General features: G+C 47.4%; 1 protein-coding gene across 1 annotated transcript in view; it reads left to right on the forward strand.

The window, feature by feature from the left end:
• The first annotated feature begins 5365 nt into the window (after positions 1-5365).
• LOC147716863 (nicotinamide N-methyltransferase-like) overlaps positions 5366-16266 on the forward strand; it is a 72632-nt gene continuing 61731 nt past the window's right edge. Inside the window, exon 1 of the mRNA XM_086923770.1 lies at positions 5366-5558. Within this exon, the coding sequence (XP_086779896.1) occupies positions 5411-5558 (148 nt within the window). The 5' untranslated portion in view covers positions 5366-5410. The remainder of the gene's footprint in view (positions 5559-16266) is intronic.

The following is a 16266-nucleotide window of genomic DNA, read 5'->3' on the forward strand; positions in this document are numbered from 1 at the left end:
TGATGGCAAGACCTGAGAGCAAAACCCTGCCATCATCATTAGGCGGAGTGACTGTATCAAGAAAGTGGTGACTCGTCTGCTGTCCTATCTGAGATGTACAGGTGGATATAAAAAGCTACAAAGGTATCCACAATCCCCTTGGGATGTGTGACTAGGCAACCTGTGCTGTCCCTAATGGCTAAAACCACTGAAACTGCTTCCTGCTGATGGAGTTGAGCCACCAATAACCGGTAGGCCATTCTGCCCTGCTCATAATGATGGTAGGAGAGCTTATGGAGGGCATGTTCCGCCTGAGTGGTGTGGAGCCCGTTGAAATCCAAGTGTGCCTTCTCCAGACTCCTGTGCCTGTGGTCCATGGGGTGGTTCATATAATGCCAGGTCAGGTCACTGATGAACGCATATCGGGAGGCTTTTTGCTCTGCATGGCACCTTTTATGGAGCACTGCATTTCACATGAACAGACCCTAAGAGGCATTCATTGCAGTACAAAGAATTTGTGCTGACTCCCAAGTGCATGGACATTCCAAGGGAAGGCCATCAGGGGCATCAACGCCATATGCACCGGACAGCGGGAGTGATGGGGCGCAGATAAAGGGAAAGAGTGAAGACAGACGGCTGAGAAGAGGGTGGGGCAGGCAGGCTGGGGGAAGGAGGTAAGTGAACAAGTGGGAGGACAGGGGTCGGGGGAAAGGGGAGGGGGAGGAATGAAAAAGAGAAAGAAAATGGTGGGGGACAAGAGTGGTGAGGGGCAGAGGGAGAGGAAAAGCATAGAGGGGGGGAGTAAAAAGGGGGAAGACCTGGGGTAGGGAGGAACAAGAAGGACGTCAGGTTGTGTACCCTATGCTTGAAGGACATGAAAGGGGAAAATTACCTTTACCGGCAGAGTGAAAAAAAACTTCTCACTACCTGGGGACTTCGAGGATGGGCCAAGCCAGAGAGACAAATAAAGAAGTAAGGACAAGAAATGGAGGGGAGATGTAGGCGAGGAAGAGGGGGCTGTCCTCTGGTTGGGAGTAGGCCCCCCTGGGAGCTGTCTGCCCCAGAGGCACAGATGGAAGTGGGACACTGAAAGGACCCAAGAAGGGATAGCAACGGTATAGCATAGAAACCCTGCATACAATCTGGGCCAGTAGAATGTTACTGAGTAAACCAGGATAGAACCAGCACCCCAGGTTGCTGCTGGGAAGTTGATGAGCAATAAGACCACCAAAAGAACACCCCAACCCTCCCACAAGATGGAGAGCCCCTCACTGAGATGGGGAAACGAGTCAGCTCAGGCCAGGGAGCAGGCCATCAGGCAGGGCAGGGCCAGCACCATTGGTATCCCAAACACCAGAGAGAGAGAGAGAGAGAGAGAGAGAGAGAGAGAGAGGGAGATTGAGAAAAGGGTACAAGTAAACAACCCGGTATAGATCTAGGGATCCCACAGAGGAACCCCTGCAGTTCAGCAGGCAATGCAAGGTGGCAGGCTGCAATGCACAGTAACAATCAACAATAGGCTCCAACATGCAATATGCAACACATGTAACATCGCCTCTACCAGGAAGCAACATGACAGAGCAAATAATAGAAATTATTGCAACAGCATCAGTGCTATTCCCAGTTAGCAAGAGAGAGCCCCTACAAGGCCTTCCCCAGAAACCAGCCCAGCGGGTGGTGGTAGGCCAACATTAAGAAATGAGAGACAGGCCATTAGGCAGGATGGAGCCAATTGTAGAGGAAACCCCAACAGCAGACACAAGAGAAAACAATCACAAACACATAACTCAGCCAGTTGGTATTGCAGGAATTCTGGAGGTCTCCCTGCTGTCTTCACCCACCACGTCAGGTGCCTTTATGACCTTCAATGGAGAATGGGACTTGCACCTGCCAGATACCTGTGTAATTTCCATCACTGCCCTGATGGCACAGTCCTTCCTGAGGTGGGAAGGTGTGGGGAAAAGCCACTTCTGCAATCTTCCAAGCCTGCACTGCTTGCCCAGTAGCATTGGACAAGTCAGATCCCAATCTGGAAAGTGAGATGTAGAGGCGGGTGGGGCAGTGTCCATGTTGGAGTCCTGCAAGGAGTCCAGAAAGGCCTTGAGGTGACCTGGGACCAAGAAATCATTGGAGAAGCTATCCAAGGTGGTCCACGTGTACGCCAGTTCCACCAGTCCATACTTGAGGTCCCACTTGTGCAGTGCTGCGGCAGAAATGATGGTTGGAATGGTGAATGAATCTGGCCTTGGGTTTGAGCAGAACTGTTCCCAAGGGTAGCAAGGTCAAGACTGATTTGCATATGGCTGGGTTGAAACTGGAATGACATGGGGAAAAAACGAAGGATTTATGCCTAGGTCTCTGTAAGGCGGGGAATGTTTGACATTGTTCAGTATTCTGTCTATTAATTGTTCTTTTTGCACTTGTGCAGGGCTGGGCAGAGGGCCAGGAAGGCCTGGCATTTTTATTGGTTTCTTTTTCTTGAGCAGTCTCTCGCATTGCGGATCTCGTGGCCCTCAAAGTCATAGGGAACATGGGCATTTTCGAAGGTTAGGATCTGCTGGACCTGGACATGGCACAGGAAACAAGCGATGAGCAGGCAAGGCTTGTCAGTAGGCTTTGGGGGACGGGTCTAGATACTATCAGCACAATGGAACTCCAGGGGAGGAATGAAGGAGAGCCCCAAGAGGCATGGAATAATGCCACAGAGGAAGCACCCAGCATCGTCCTGCTTTATCTGCTCAGGGAATCCGAAAGAAGCGAATGCTATTCCACCGGCTTCAGTCCTCCAGGTCAATAATTTTGTGCAAGAGGCATTGAAGCCCCACATTCTGACCTGTGCATTTGGCTACTTGTGCTACCAGCTCATAAAGGTGGGATTTCACTCCGTCCAGGCAGCCCTGAAAGAACCCAATCTCTGTCCATATTGACTTTTTGTCAGAGGTGAAGTCCGTGATCTTGGCATATATACATTCCAGTTAGTGGACCACCACCCTGATTTCCTGGAGGATGCAATGCATCCAGTCAACCGGGCAGCAAGGTGGGACTGGGCAGGAGGCTTGTGGAGGGCCACTTCCTCAGAAAAGAACAACTGTCATGACATCTTCCAAGAGGTCATGTAGATAAAGTGAATACAGGAGACACAAGCATTGGCATAAGAAGGTCCTGAAACCACACCAAAAACCAGATGATAACCCCAGTTGGAGACAGCGCAATCACAGGGCAGGTGTGGGCCCTTGGAGAAGGGCCAGGAGCACAGCACAGCACTGGTGCAGGCAGGTAGTGGCAGACGCAGGCAGAATTACTTCCCAACAGCCAGGTGAGGTCCCTGACAGTTTCCATTAGTGGCACAAATCTGTCTCCCAGGGCCACGTGGTATATGCCCCCACAGCCAGCACAAGGGGGGGGGGGGAGGGGGAGAGGCAGAAACAAGAAGCATTCCCCAGGCCTGTGTCAGACAGCCTCTGTATTGATGATCGGGGTGCAGTCAGTTCCAGAGCAGCTTGATGAGTGGGTTGAAGCAGGGCTCAAATACTCCTCTGTGGGGCACCAGGATGAGGCCCCTAACAGCCTGGTAAAAGTCTCCACTCCAGGCAGATAAGGCAGTACACAATCGGAGAGGATAGGTGGGCCAAGGAGGGAGAGAGCTGCAGCTGAAGTAAACGGTATCTCCCCCAAGTGTGGGGGGGCAATGAGCAGAGAGAGGGAGTGTAATAGAGGACAGGGGAGGAATAATGAGCCCCCGGATGACCAACAAGGCTGGCTCTCCCCACCTCAGACTGCAGGTAATGACGGGGCACGTTTCGTGGTGCTGTGGAAATGCCCCATTCGACAAAGAGGGAAGACCATCACAGACCGCAACAGTCTGGAACCCAGCCCTCTATGGTATTTCAACCCCACCTTGGGACCGGCGGATGGAAGGTGCGGTGTCCTGGGCCCTCTCATCTGTCGAGGCATTGGGCACAGTTCAATCCAGCATAGGGTGGGGCTGGGACCAAGGCCTTGCATGCTGTGCTGCTCTCATCAGCCACCGTGAGCTCCACAGAGGCAGCAGGCACCCCGTGACATTGCTGAGCAATGGGGCACCTCCTGGCGGGGGCACAGAAGCCTCGCCAGTACAGCCAATGCCGCTGTGGTGGGGAGCTCAGAGCTCTGGTCTTCAAGGTCGGTGACAGTGAGCAGGCTAATGTTCAGACCCGGCTCCGTCAGCTGGCCCGCACACTCCCATGCTCCCTTCCCCTTTGGGCCTCCAGGCCTCAATGAGGGCATTCATGGCAGCAAAGCCCCCCACAGGAGTGGAGAGCAGTTGCACCGCAACTCAGCGCAAGTGCACCCAGGATGTCGCCAGTGTCTGTCCAGCAGGCCACGGATCCATGGAGCTTCGGCATCAGGGGGCCACTAGTGTCGGCGGCCTAAAAGTGGCATTTTCAGAATTTTAATTTTCGGACGTAAAATCCAACTTTACCATTAAAGAGGGTTCTTTTAATTACAATTCTTAAGACTCAACATTGACATTCTCACTTGCTGCTAATTGAATGTTATCACGTATTAAATGTCATTAGGCAATCCAATTTTATCCTACGGGACAGCTAAGCCTTGCATTAGTGAAAAACTAATTTAAGTGTTTTCCACTATCTAGACATGTAAAACTCAAACATACATGCCCACATTCTTAAAGATGATGCACCCTGCCCTTCGGGATGTATAGATTTATATGTATCAAAAAGGAAGGTTTAGGCCTGGCAAAAGGTTTATTTTGCCAGGTCAACATGAAAGTTTAAACTGCCAACAGAGGCTGCAATGGTAGAACTGAGGCATGTTTAAAGAAGCTACTTTAGTATGTGGCATACTATTTGATGCAAGCCCACTAGTATCATTTAATTTACCGGCTCTGGGTATATGTATCACCACTTTGCTCAGGACTTTATAGTAAATTAAGTGCGCCAATTGGGTATGAGCCAAATTCACCATGTTTAAGGGAGCAATCACAAGTGCTTTAGCACTGGTAAGCAGTAATAAAGTGTTCAGAGTCCTAAAAGCCACCAAAAACGGCTACAGAACACAGGAGGTTAAAGGCAAAAAGTTTGGAGATGACCCTACTGAAAGGGCCAAGTAAAACAGCTAGGCATTTGGAGCTCCTCAGAACATCCCTACAAAGTCAGAGTGAATGTTTATTGTGGTGCTAGGGCACATCATAAACAGTAAAAGAGAGGGTATGAGGTAAACACACAGATGATGCAATGGAAGGGACTAAACACCTGGATGGTTTGATTAGGATGTCTCATGCTCAATATTAGCATTTATCACATGTTCTAAATTAACATATGTTAACAGCTCCAGTTACCCTATAAAGTACAAAGAGGGAAAAGTGGCACAGACAAGAAAAGAGAAGCACGATAATAGAGTCAAGAAACAGAAAATTGAGAACGCGAACATGGCCTCAGTTTCTTCAGTGATAGCTCAATATGGAGAACATTTTGACCCTAAAAAAAAGTATGAAGAATATTGTGGCACTGACTCGGGTTTTCGGGAAGATACTGTACGATCTCCACTAAAATGGCTGATCAAAACCTTCAGTTCAGGTATGTAAGACTTTTTAGCAGCCTTCCAATTTTGTGATTCAGTACTTTAGAAGCTATCTTTTGAATTTTATTGTAATACAAACACCTGGAAATAGCGGTATTAAGGTAAAGAGAAATATCGCAAGGTGAGGTTATTACCTTGTGTTTTTGTGTGTCTTCTCCATGCGATTATGGCCACCTATCCGATGGTAATTTTGTCATTATCTTGTTGCATACCGTGATGCAGCTTTAGTGCATCGTTGATGTGGAAAAAGGGCATTAAGATATAGCAGGTGTATAGCTAAGCTTCAAAGTTGCTTATACGAAAAAAAGTGCAGTTTTCATATCTTTTACTGCTTATACAGTAAAAACCTCTAAATGTTATTCTAGATCGAAGAACTAGCTTGAGTTAAATTATTGCATTTTCAAAACAGATCAAACAAGTGTTTACTGAGAACATTATTATGTCATTATAAGTTTATTATACTGTTAAGTAGAATTTAGTGGATAGAAAAATAACACTATGCACATAAAATAAAACATTTTGTTACTTTAATTTATTTGAAACTCATTCCGTTTAGCCCTGCAATCCAATATCCGATATCCAGGGGTCTAGCTGCTGAACATCTGTAGAGGGCCCCTCATTTTATTATGCTTTCCTGACCCAGGCATGATGATAATACAAAATGCCCGTTGACATCAACAAAGGTGAACAATGATCGGGAACACATGCGTCATGTTAGAAGATTTCACAGAGATAACTGTGTTACTTACAGGGACAAGACAAAATTTTAGCAACCCTTGCTTATCCTTCCTTGCTTTTGAGAACAGTTATCGTATCAGTGACTTTAATTGGTCACTATTTAAACCCATGGGCCAATACATAAAATATACTATTTGTCTGGCTAACCTGCAGTTCTCAGATTGAGCCTGAAGAAGATTGGGCAAATGGTCTACCAAGATGGTAGCCGTAAAGATAGATGAGGTGCAAAAAAAATTAAATTAAGAATATAAACATAAAACAACTGAATGTCATGGAAAAACAAAGGTTAAAATGATGTTCTATATATGTTAAGTAAAAATATCTTAGGGGACCTGCAGATCAGTAGTGGTGTTCCTGCCAGAGGAGGCCAACCACAAAATACAAACAAATGTGTCTCAGAATCTAACTCTTGTGTTGGAATTTAAAGCCACGCATCATCATTGAATCCACACTGCCAAATTAGTAAGGTAAGCCTTCATCAGTGGGGACCCATGGGAAAAATATGCGGCCACACAGTTTCTGCCTGGTAACTCCTGACCCCTGGGCCCAGCTTCCCCCGATGGAGCTAGATTTGGATTTAGGCTACGGATGGGATTCATATGTGTTTTCTGATGCAATGCGACATTGTCGAACACAAAACAGCCCGGGGTAATCCTACCTTTTCTCCCAAGCGTAACTTGTGGGAGATATAAACCTCTGAATAGTTCCATAAAGATACCAAAAGCCTTCACCAGTATGCCCGCCATGTGTGTGTGTGTCCAATGCTGAACCTCATTTAAGGTACACTAATAAGCCAGGAAAAGGAAGTCAGGGAATAGGGGTATAGGGGCTATTCAGAAACATCTGGGTGCAGATGAGATTGCTTGGTGTATCAATAAAATATGCAACATTAAACATACATTTGAGTGTGAAATTCTGTCAGTGACCATTGTGTGTGTGAAAGTTTGTTTTTGCAGAGGTATGTGCTCTGGGTAAGCATGCATATAGAACCCAAAGCAAATTTTGCTCACTAAGCATCCATATATCTCCTTAGTGTTGAAAAGTGGGTTCTTAGTAGTGGTAAATATGCCTCTACCACAGGCAATAAGGCCACCAACATAGTCAAGGGCTGGGTAAAGGTCTAAATATATTATTCCCATGCTCCACTCTTTGTACCTTGGCTGCTAGCAAGCACGTATTAACTTAGGGAGTCGGACTGCATTGGCACCACCACCACAACCGTCAGGACATGCAATCTTGCGGTTGAAGGTGGCAGGCTTGGCACTCGCTTTATGGAGCTTTTGTTCAAAGTTGCTCCAAACCTCTGGACTTTCTTCCTGAAGTTCGTCTTGAGGGTTCAAACTGTCCAGAACCCAATCCAAGGATATTCAATCTCCAAGATGGTCCTTGAAATTCGGAACCACAATTCCTTGTAGTTATGGTCCACGTGAGATCCGTTAACCAGTAGCTTGCAGGAAGTCCACTCATTATTCCACCTTGAAGCAAGGTACAGCCAAAGGGCTGTATTGTTAGATAATGCAGCAGGCACAGTCAGTCAAAATGCAGGGCCTAAACGTGCAAATTAAGTTTCTTCTAATCTTAGTTTCAAGCGACAGATCTGAGAGATTCTGCCCTTTTCAGATATTTATTCACTGTTCTCTGGGGTGAGACAGGAGAGCACTCCTATCTAGTGAGGTGCAGGCCAATACCCCAGAGCATGACCACTCCCTTCAAAGTGTGGCATAATCTTCTTCCAGGAAGCACTATTGCTCCAAAATTCAGTATGACTGAAATCTCAGCAGAGGAGCAAGAACTAGTTAAACCAACCTCCAGTATGGCTCATTTCCATAGCTGTGCTCCCCTACCTTCTGTAAATTCATGCCTTAAGCATTCCATCCGACTGGGGTGTAGATAGGCCTGGCATTCCCTGCCTGTCCTATCCCTCTTTGAAGCTTCATACTTTATACCCCCCCTCGCATTTCTGTAGCACAGTTTTTCCTATTAGTTAGCATCTCCCTGGGAGCGCCACTTATCACTTCATCAAAGCAGCCTGGCTAATCCTGACCAATCAGGGAAGAGGGCAGGAAGGCTCAATTTTGGTTTACAGAAAAGAAAGTCCTGTAACTTCTACTCTGCATACTTTAGGATGAATTCAACAATGGCATATTGTTGTATTTATCAATATCAGTCTCCTGCCTCCTTGAACGGTATTTATACTGAATTCCTAGCAATATTTATGCATTCATAAACTATTGCCATGTTATCCTGTGGGGTTAGGCATCTGCAATAAGGAAACTGCAATGTGCAATTTCTCCATCTTCAAGGCATATAAAACATACGAGGCCCCTGCTTTTAGTTACAGGATCCCTCACCCCACAGTGCTCCTAGCACCAACGTCGATTTTGAGAGGCACTTTACTCTAATAGATAAAGTGAAATGTGCAATTTCTATATCCCCAGGGCAAATAAAACATCTTTTATAAGGTCCCTGCTTATATTTATATGACCCTGCACCCCTGGGACACCTAGGGGTGAGCCGGGGCACCTAATATGCAAATATATTGTAGTTTAGAATTTTTTTAGTGCCCCTTTCACCAAAGTTGAGTTTAGGCACAATTAACATTTAAAAGCAGTACTGTAACAAAGGGCTACTTTTAAAATTACCTCAGGCACTCAGCAGTGCACACATGCAAGTGCAGAAAGGGCTCTAAACTGCCATGCCCAATTACATACTAGGGAGTTATAAGTAGTTTTAATCCCCCTGCCCTAATATCTACTAGGGAATTATAGGGTAGGCCATGCCAATGGTAAATGTACCCCAATACACAGTGTACCCTAATGCATGTGTGTGTTTCAACATAACAGTGGGTGTTTTCTACATAGCATAGCCCCTGGGCCTGGCCAGCAGAGCCCAAGCAACTCTATAAATCAGAAAACCAGCATCCAGGGGTCTCAAATGGGCAAAAGGTGGGCGGAAACTACAAACAGATCCTGAATTCTAACACGTAGGGCTCAATTACGAGTCTGGCGGTCCAAGGACCACCAGACTCGTAGGGTCAGGGCAATGGCAGTCTCCCATCCACCCTCTTATAATTAGGGCGGTGGGACCGCTATTGCCCCGCTGCAGCTGCCAGGGAACCGTCATTAGCTGGCAGTGTTGCAGCAGTCAGGAGGCATCAATATGCCTTGCGGATCTGCTGCGGTATTAGGAGTTTTCTCTCCACCATGGTTTTCATGGCGGTTCATCCTCCATGAAAACCCTGACAGAGAGGAAACAAAGGGCGCCCTACAGAACCCCTTTGTGCCTCCGCACCATAGGGTGCATGCAGCAGAGCACAACATGTGCCCCCTGTGTGCACGCACCCCAGTTCCTGCATGGTATTGACTTTTCAGTCCATGTTGTGCCAGAATTGTTTTAGACGTTCCCATTGTGGTGCCCATTTTCAGTGGCACCGCTATGGTAACAACAACAAAAAGCCCGCCAGACAGGAGAGAACTCCTAATCTGGCAGTCGGCCTGACCACAGATTTGGCAGTGCGGCAGTGGAGTCGACCCAGCACCGCACCGCAAAACACATAGTCAGGCCCTTAGTCACAGGCAAACTACTGTCCTACATTTGGAGATTGCTGGGCATTCAGAGCCCTCACAACATCCTATCTGATCCAGAATGAATGTTTTTTGCAGGAAAAGAGATGGTGGGGGTAAGCACAAAGGTAACACAATGAAAGAGACTAAACAACCCAATGGTTTAATAAGGATGTCACAGGCTCAACAGTAGCATAAAACCCTGGTTCTAAAATGCCTTATGGCCATATTTTCAGTTACCTTATGAATTGGGAAGAGGAAAACTTGATACAAGTATGGGAACAAAAGAAAGGCAACAGCCACAAGAGAAAGACTACTGAGAATGTGAATATATTCAATCAGTTTAGTCAATGAAAGAAATATATTCCTGGACCGGAATCAAGCATCCTAGGACTGGTTTCTGGCTATCAGCCGTCATCAGCCAGGATAGCTTGACTCCCGTGGCGTGGTGAGCAAAAATAACATTTGATTTAACCCAAATCTGTCACTGGAGGTGAATGTTATGCCAATGTTCAACATTCCGTCCATCACCTTGTGTGTTTTGCTATTCGGCTTATGTGGGAAGGGTATTCCCAGACGTGGGTCCAGTACTAACTAAGCCACTGGAGTCAAGCTATCCTGGCTGATGACAGCTGATAGCCAGAAACCTGTCCTAGGATGCTTGATTCTGGTCCAGGGACGACATGGCTTGACAGTTCGGGCTGGACTGTTCCCATGAGGCACAGGGTCAAGACTGATTTGCATATGGCCATGTCTGAACTGGGGTGGCGTGGTGAGCAAAATAACAATGGATTAACCCAGATCTGTGACTGGGAGTGGGTTTTGCCAATGTGCAACATTCCGTCCATCATCTTGTGTGTTTTGCTGTTCGCCCTATGTAGGAAGAGTATGCCCAGACGTGGGTCCCGTGCTCACTATGCCACTGGAGTCAAGATATCGTGGCTGATGACGGCTGATAGCTAGAGACCGGTCTTAGGATGCTTGATTCCAGTCCAGAAAAGACATGGCTTGGCAGTTCGGGCTGGACAGTTCTCATGAGGCACAGCGTCAAGACTGATTTGCATATGGCCATGTCTGAACTGGGGTGGTGAGCAAAATATCAATGGATTAAACCCAGATCTGTGACAGGGGGTGAATGTTTAGCCAATGTGCAACATTCCGTCCATCATCATATGTGTTTTGCTGTTTGCCCCATGTGGGACAGGTGTGCCCAGACGTGGGTCCCTTGCTCACTACACCACTGGAGTCAGGCTATCCTGGCTGATGACAGCTGATAACCAGAAACCGGTCCTAGGATCCTTGATTCTGATCCAGGAAAGACATTGCTTGGCATTTCAGGCTGGACTGCTCCCATGAGGCACAGGGTCAAGACTGATTTGCATATGGCCATATCTGAACTGGGGTGGCGTGGAGAGCAAAATAACCATGGATTAAACCCGGATCTGTGACTGAGGGAGAATTTTTTACCAATGTGCAACATTCCATCCATCATCTTGTGTGTTTTGCTGTTCCGCCTATGTGGGGAGGGTATACCCAGACGTGGGTCCCGTGCTCACTACTTCACTGGAGTCAAGCTATCCTGGCTGATGACGGCTGACTGCCAGAAACCGGTCCTAGGAGGCCTGATTCCCGTTTAGGGAAGACATGGCTTGGCAGTTCGGGCTGGACTGTTCCCATGAGGCACAGGGTCAAGACTGATTTGCATATTGCCATGTCTGAACTGGGGTGGCGTGGTGAGCAAAATAATGATGGCTTAAACCCAGATCTTTGACTAGAGGTGAATGTTTTGCCGAAGTGCAACATTACGTCCAACATCTTGTGTGTTTTACTGGTCGCCCTATGTGGGTAGGCTGTGCCCAGACGTTGGTCCCGTGCTCACTACGCAACTGGAGTCAAGCTATCCTGGCTTATGACGGCTGAAAGCTAGAGACCGGTCCTAGGATGCTTGATTCTGGTCCAGGAAAGACATGGCTTGGCAGTTCGGGCAGGACTGTCCCATGATCCACAGGGTCAAGACTGATTTACATATGGTCATGTCTGAACTGGGGTGGCGTGGTGAGCAAAATAAAGTTGGATTTAATCCAAATCTGTGACTGGGGCTGAATATTTTGCCAATGTGCAACATTCCGTCGATCATCTTGTTTGTTTTGCTTTTTGGCCTATGTGGGGAGGGTATGCCCAGATGTGGGTCCCGTGCTAACTACGCCACTGGAGTCAAGCTATCCTGGCTGATGACGGCTGATACCCAGAAACTGGTCCTAGGATGCTTGATTCTGGTCCAGGGAAGACATGGCTTGGCAGTTCGGGCTGGACTGTTCCCATGAGGTACAGGGTCAAGACTGATTTACATATGGCCATGTCTGAACTGGGGTGGCGTGGTGAGCAAAATAAAGTTGGATTTAACCCAAATCTGTGACTGGGGCTGAATGATTTGCCAATGTGCAACATCCCGTCGATCATCTTGTGTGTTTTGCTTTTTGGCCTATGTGGGAAAGCTGTGCCCAGATGTTGGTCCCGTGCTCACTACGCAACTGGAGTCAAGCTATCCTGGCTTATGATGGCTGATAGCTAGAGACCGGTTCTAGGATGCTTGATTCCGGTCCAGGGAAGGCATGGCTTGGCAGTTCGGGCAGGACTGTCCTTATGATCCACAGGGTCAAGACTGATTTACATATGGCTATGTCTGAACTGGGGTGGCGTGGTGAGCAAAATAAAGTTGGATTTAACCATAATCTGTGACTGGGGCTGAATGTTTTGCCAATGTGCAACATTCCGTCGATCATCTTGTGTGTTTTGCTTTTTGGCCTATGTGGGGAGGGTATGCCCAGAAGTGGGTCCCGTGCTAACTACGCCACTAGAGTCAAGCTATCCTGGCTGATGATGGCTGATAGCTAGAAACTGGTTCTAGGATGCTTGATTCCTGTCCAGGGAAGACATGGCTTGGCAGTTCGGGCTGGACTGTTCCCATGAGGCACAGCTTCAAGACTGATTTGCGTATGGCCATGTCTGAGCTGTGGTGGCGTGGTGAGCAAAATAACGATGGATTATACCCAGATCTGGGACTGGGGGTGAATGCTTTGCCAATGTGCCAGATTCCGTCCATCATCTTGTGTGTTTTGCTGTTTGCTCTATGTTTGAAGGGTATGCCCAGACGTTGGTCTTGTGCTCACTACGCCACTGGAGTCAAGCTATCCTGGCTGATGATGGCTTATAGCCAGAAACTGGTCCTAGGATGCTTGATTCCGGTCCAGGGAAGACATGGCTTGGCAGTTCGGGCTGGACTGTTCCCATGAGGCGCAGGGTCAAGACTGATTTTCATATGGCCATGTATGAAATGGGGTGGAGTGGTGAGAAAAATAACATTGTATTTAACCCAAATCTGTGACTGGAGGTGAATGTAATGCCAATGTGCAACATTCTGTCCATCATCTTGTGTGTTTTGCTGTTCGGCCTATGTGGGAAGGGTATGCCCAGACGAGGGTTCCATGCGCACTACGCCACTGGAGTCAAGCTATCCTGGCTGATGATGGCTGATAGCCAGAAACTGGTCCTAGGATGCTTAATTCCGGTCTAGGGTACACATGGCTTGGCCGTCCTGGCTGGACTGTTCCCATGAGGCACAGAGTCAAGACTGATTTGCATATGGCCATGTCTGAACTGGGGTGGCGTGGTGAGCAAAATAACGATGGCTTATACCCAGATCTGTGACTGAGGGTGAATGTTTTGCCAATGTGCAACATTCCGTCCATTATCTTGTGTGTTTTGCTGTTCGCCCTATGTGGGAAGGGTATGCCCAGACGTGTGACCCGTGCTCACTATGCCACTGGAGACAAGCTATCCTGGCTGATTATGGCTGGTAGCCAGAAACCAGTCCTAGATGCTTGATTCCGGTTTAGGGAAAACATCGCATGACAGTTCGGGATGGACTGTTCCCATGAGGCACAGCGTCAAGACTAATTTGCACATGGCCATGTCTGAACTGGGGTGGTGTGGTGAGCAAAATAATGATGGATTAAACCCAGATCTGTGACTGGAGATTAATGTTTTGCCAATGTGCATCATTCCGTCCATCATTGTGTGTGTTTTGCTGTTCGCCCTATGTAGGAAGGGTATGCCCAGATGTGGGTTTTGTGCTCACTACGCCATTGGAGTCAAGATATCCTAGCTGATGATGGCTGATAGCCAGAAACCAGTCCTAGGATGCTTGATTCCGGTTTAGGGAAGACATGGCTTGGCAGTTCGGGCTGGACTGTTCCCATGAGGCGCAGGGTTAAGACTGATTTTCATATGGCCATGTATGAAATGGGGTGGAGTGGTGAGCAAAATTACATTGGATTTAACCCAAATCTGTGACTGGAGGTGAATGTAATGCCAATGTGCAACATTCTGTCCATCATCTTGTGTGTTTTGCTGTTCGGCCTATGTGGGAAGGGTATGCCCAGACGAGGGTTCCATGCGCACTACGCCACTGGAGTCAAGCTATCCTGGCTGATGACGGCTGATAGCCAGAAACTGGTCCTAGGATGCTTAATTCCGGTCTAGGGTACACATGGCTTGGCCGTCCTGGCTGGACTATTCCCTTGAGGCACAGAGTCAAGACTGATTTGCATATGGTCATGTCTGAACTGGGGTGGCGTGGTGAGCAAAATAACGATGGCTTATACCCAGATCTGTGACTGAGGATGAACGTTTTGCCAATGTGCAACATTCCGTCCATTATCTTGTGTGTTTTGCTGTTCGCCCTATGTGGGAAGGGTATGCCCAGACGTGTGTCCCGTGCTCACTATGCCACTGGAGACAAGCTATCCTGGCTGATGATGGCTGGTAGCCAGAAACCAGTCCTAGGATGCTTGATTCCGGTTTAGGGAAGACATCGCATGACAGTTCGGGATGGACTGTTCCCATGAGGCACAGCGTCAAGACTAATTTGCACATGGCCATGTCTGAACTGGGGTGGTGTGGTGAGCAAAATAATGATGGATTAAACCCAGATCTGTGACTGGAGATTAATGTTTTGCCAATGTGCATCATTCCGTCCATCATTGTGTGTGTTTTGCTGCTCGCCCTATGTAGGAAGGGTATGCCCAGACGTAGGTTTTGTGCTCACTACGCCATTGGAGTCAAGATATCCTGGCTGATGATGGCTGATAGCCAGAAACCAGTCCTAGGATGCTTGATTCCGGTTTAGGGAAGACATGGCTTGGCAGTTCGGGCTGGACTGTTTCCATGAGGCACAGCGTCAAGACTGATTTGCATGTGGCCATGTCTGAACTGTGGTGGCGTGGTGAGCAAAATAACGATAGATTAAACCCAGATCTGTGACTGGGGGTGAATCTTTTGCCAATGTGCAACATTCCGTTCATCATCATGTTAGTTTTACTGCACCTAATTAAGTGCCAGTGCCAAGCTGGAAACCACAGGCTCAAATTAAGCACTGCCTGATTCCCAGGATCCTGGCGAGACTGCAGAAGGAGCCAGTGGAAGTCCTCCTGATTCTTCCTTTTCAGACAAGGAGACCATGTGTTCCCCTCCTAGGACATCTGCAGGTAGAGCAGGAGTGGATTCTGCACTCTCATATGACATTCTCTCCCACTTCCAGACACCCTAGTAGATTTAAGACTATCGGTCTGATGTGCGAATGGGAAGAATTAATGTAGAATATTATATCCCTCTCTGTCTCTACCTCCCTAGAGGCTTCTAAAAGGTTTTTAACGAATAATGTTTTGATAACCATAGAGCTTCCTTTGCTGTATAGTGCAGAGATACATTCTTTTTCCGTATCACTACGGACACTCCTAATATCCCTCAATGTTTATAGGAGGAGTATTACAAGGGGTTGTTAGCTGCTATGCTCAGATTGCAGTGGTCAGTAGTAGGGCATTTAGATCATCTTGGAATGAGTTTTCTTCTATGGAACCTCTAATATCATGATTAGTTAGAGGTTTAAAATCTTGAGGCCTAAGGATCGTAATCTCTACTTAGCTTGGGATTGACCCCTAGTTTGTCCTTCAGATGCCTTCTTTCTAGCCCCCAGATACTATGTCATCACTCAGAAGATCTTTTTCATTGTGGTTTTTACAACAGCTAGACCTTTGGAGGAGATGGGTGCTATATCAGCATCCTATATCAAAGATATTTAAAAATCGTGTTATACTCTCTCTAGAGCCCAAACACTGTCTTAAAATCAATGATCCCACAGCCATCAGCAGGCTATTCTTCCTACTGTACAACAACTCAAATACTACCTGAGGGGTGTGGCCAACAGCTGAAGATGGTGGACGCCTAGTAATGTAGCTCCCTTGCCTGGGCCACTTACCCTTTCTAAATCCCCCGATATTCCTAGCGATCCAACCTACCCTTTACCTCTGATTGCACAGGTGGACCAGCCACAGACTTCCATTGG

Source organism: Lissotriton vulgaris, chromosome 5, assembly GCF_964263255.1.
Source record: "Lissotriton vulgaris chromosome 5, aLisVul1.2, whole genome shotgun sequence".
In the NCBI taxonomy this organism is placed as follows: Eukaryota; Metazoa; Chordata; class Amphibia; order Caudata; family Salamandridae; genus Lissotriton; species Lissotriton vulgaris.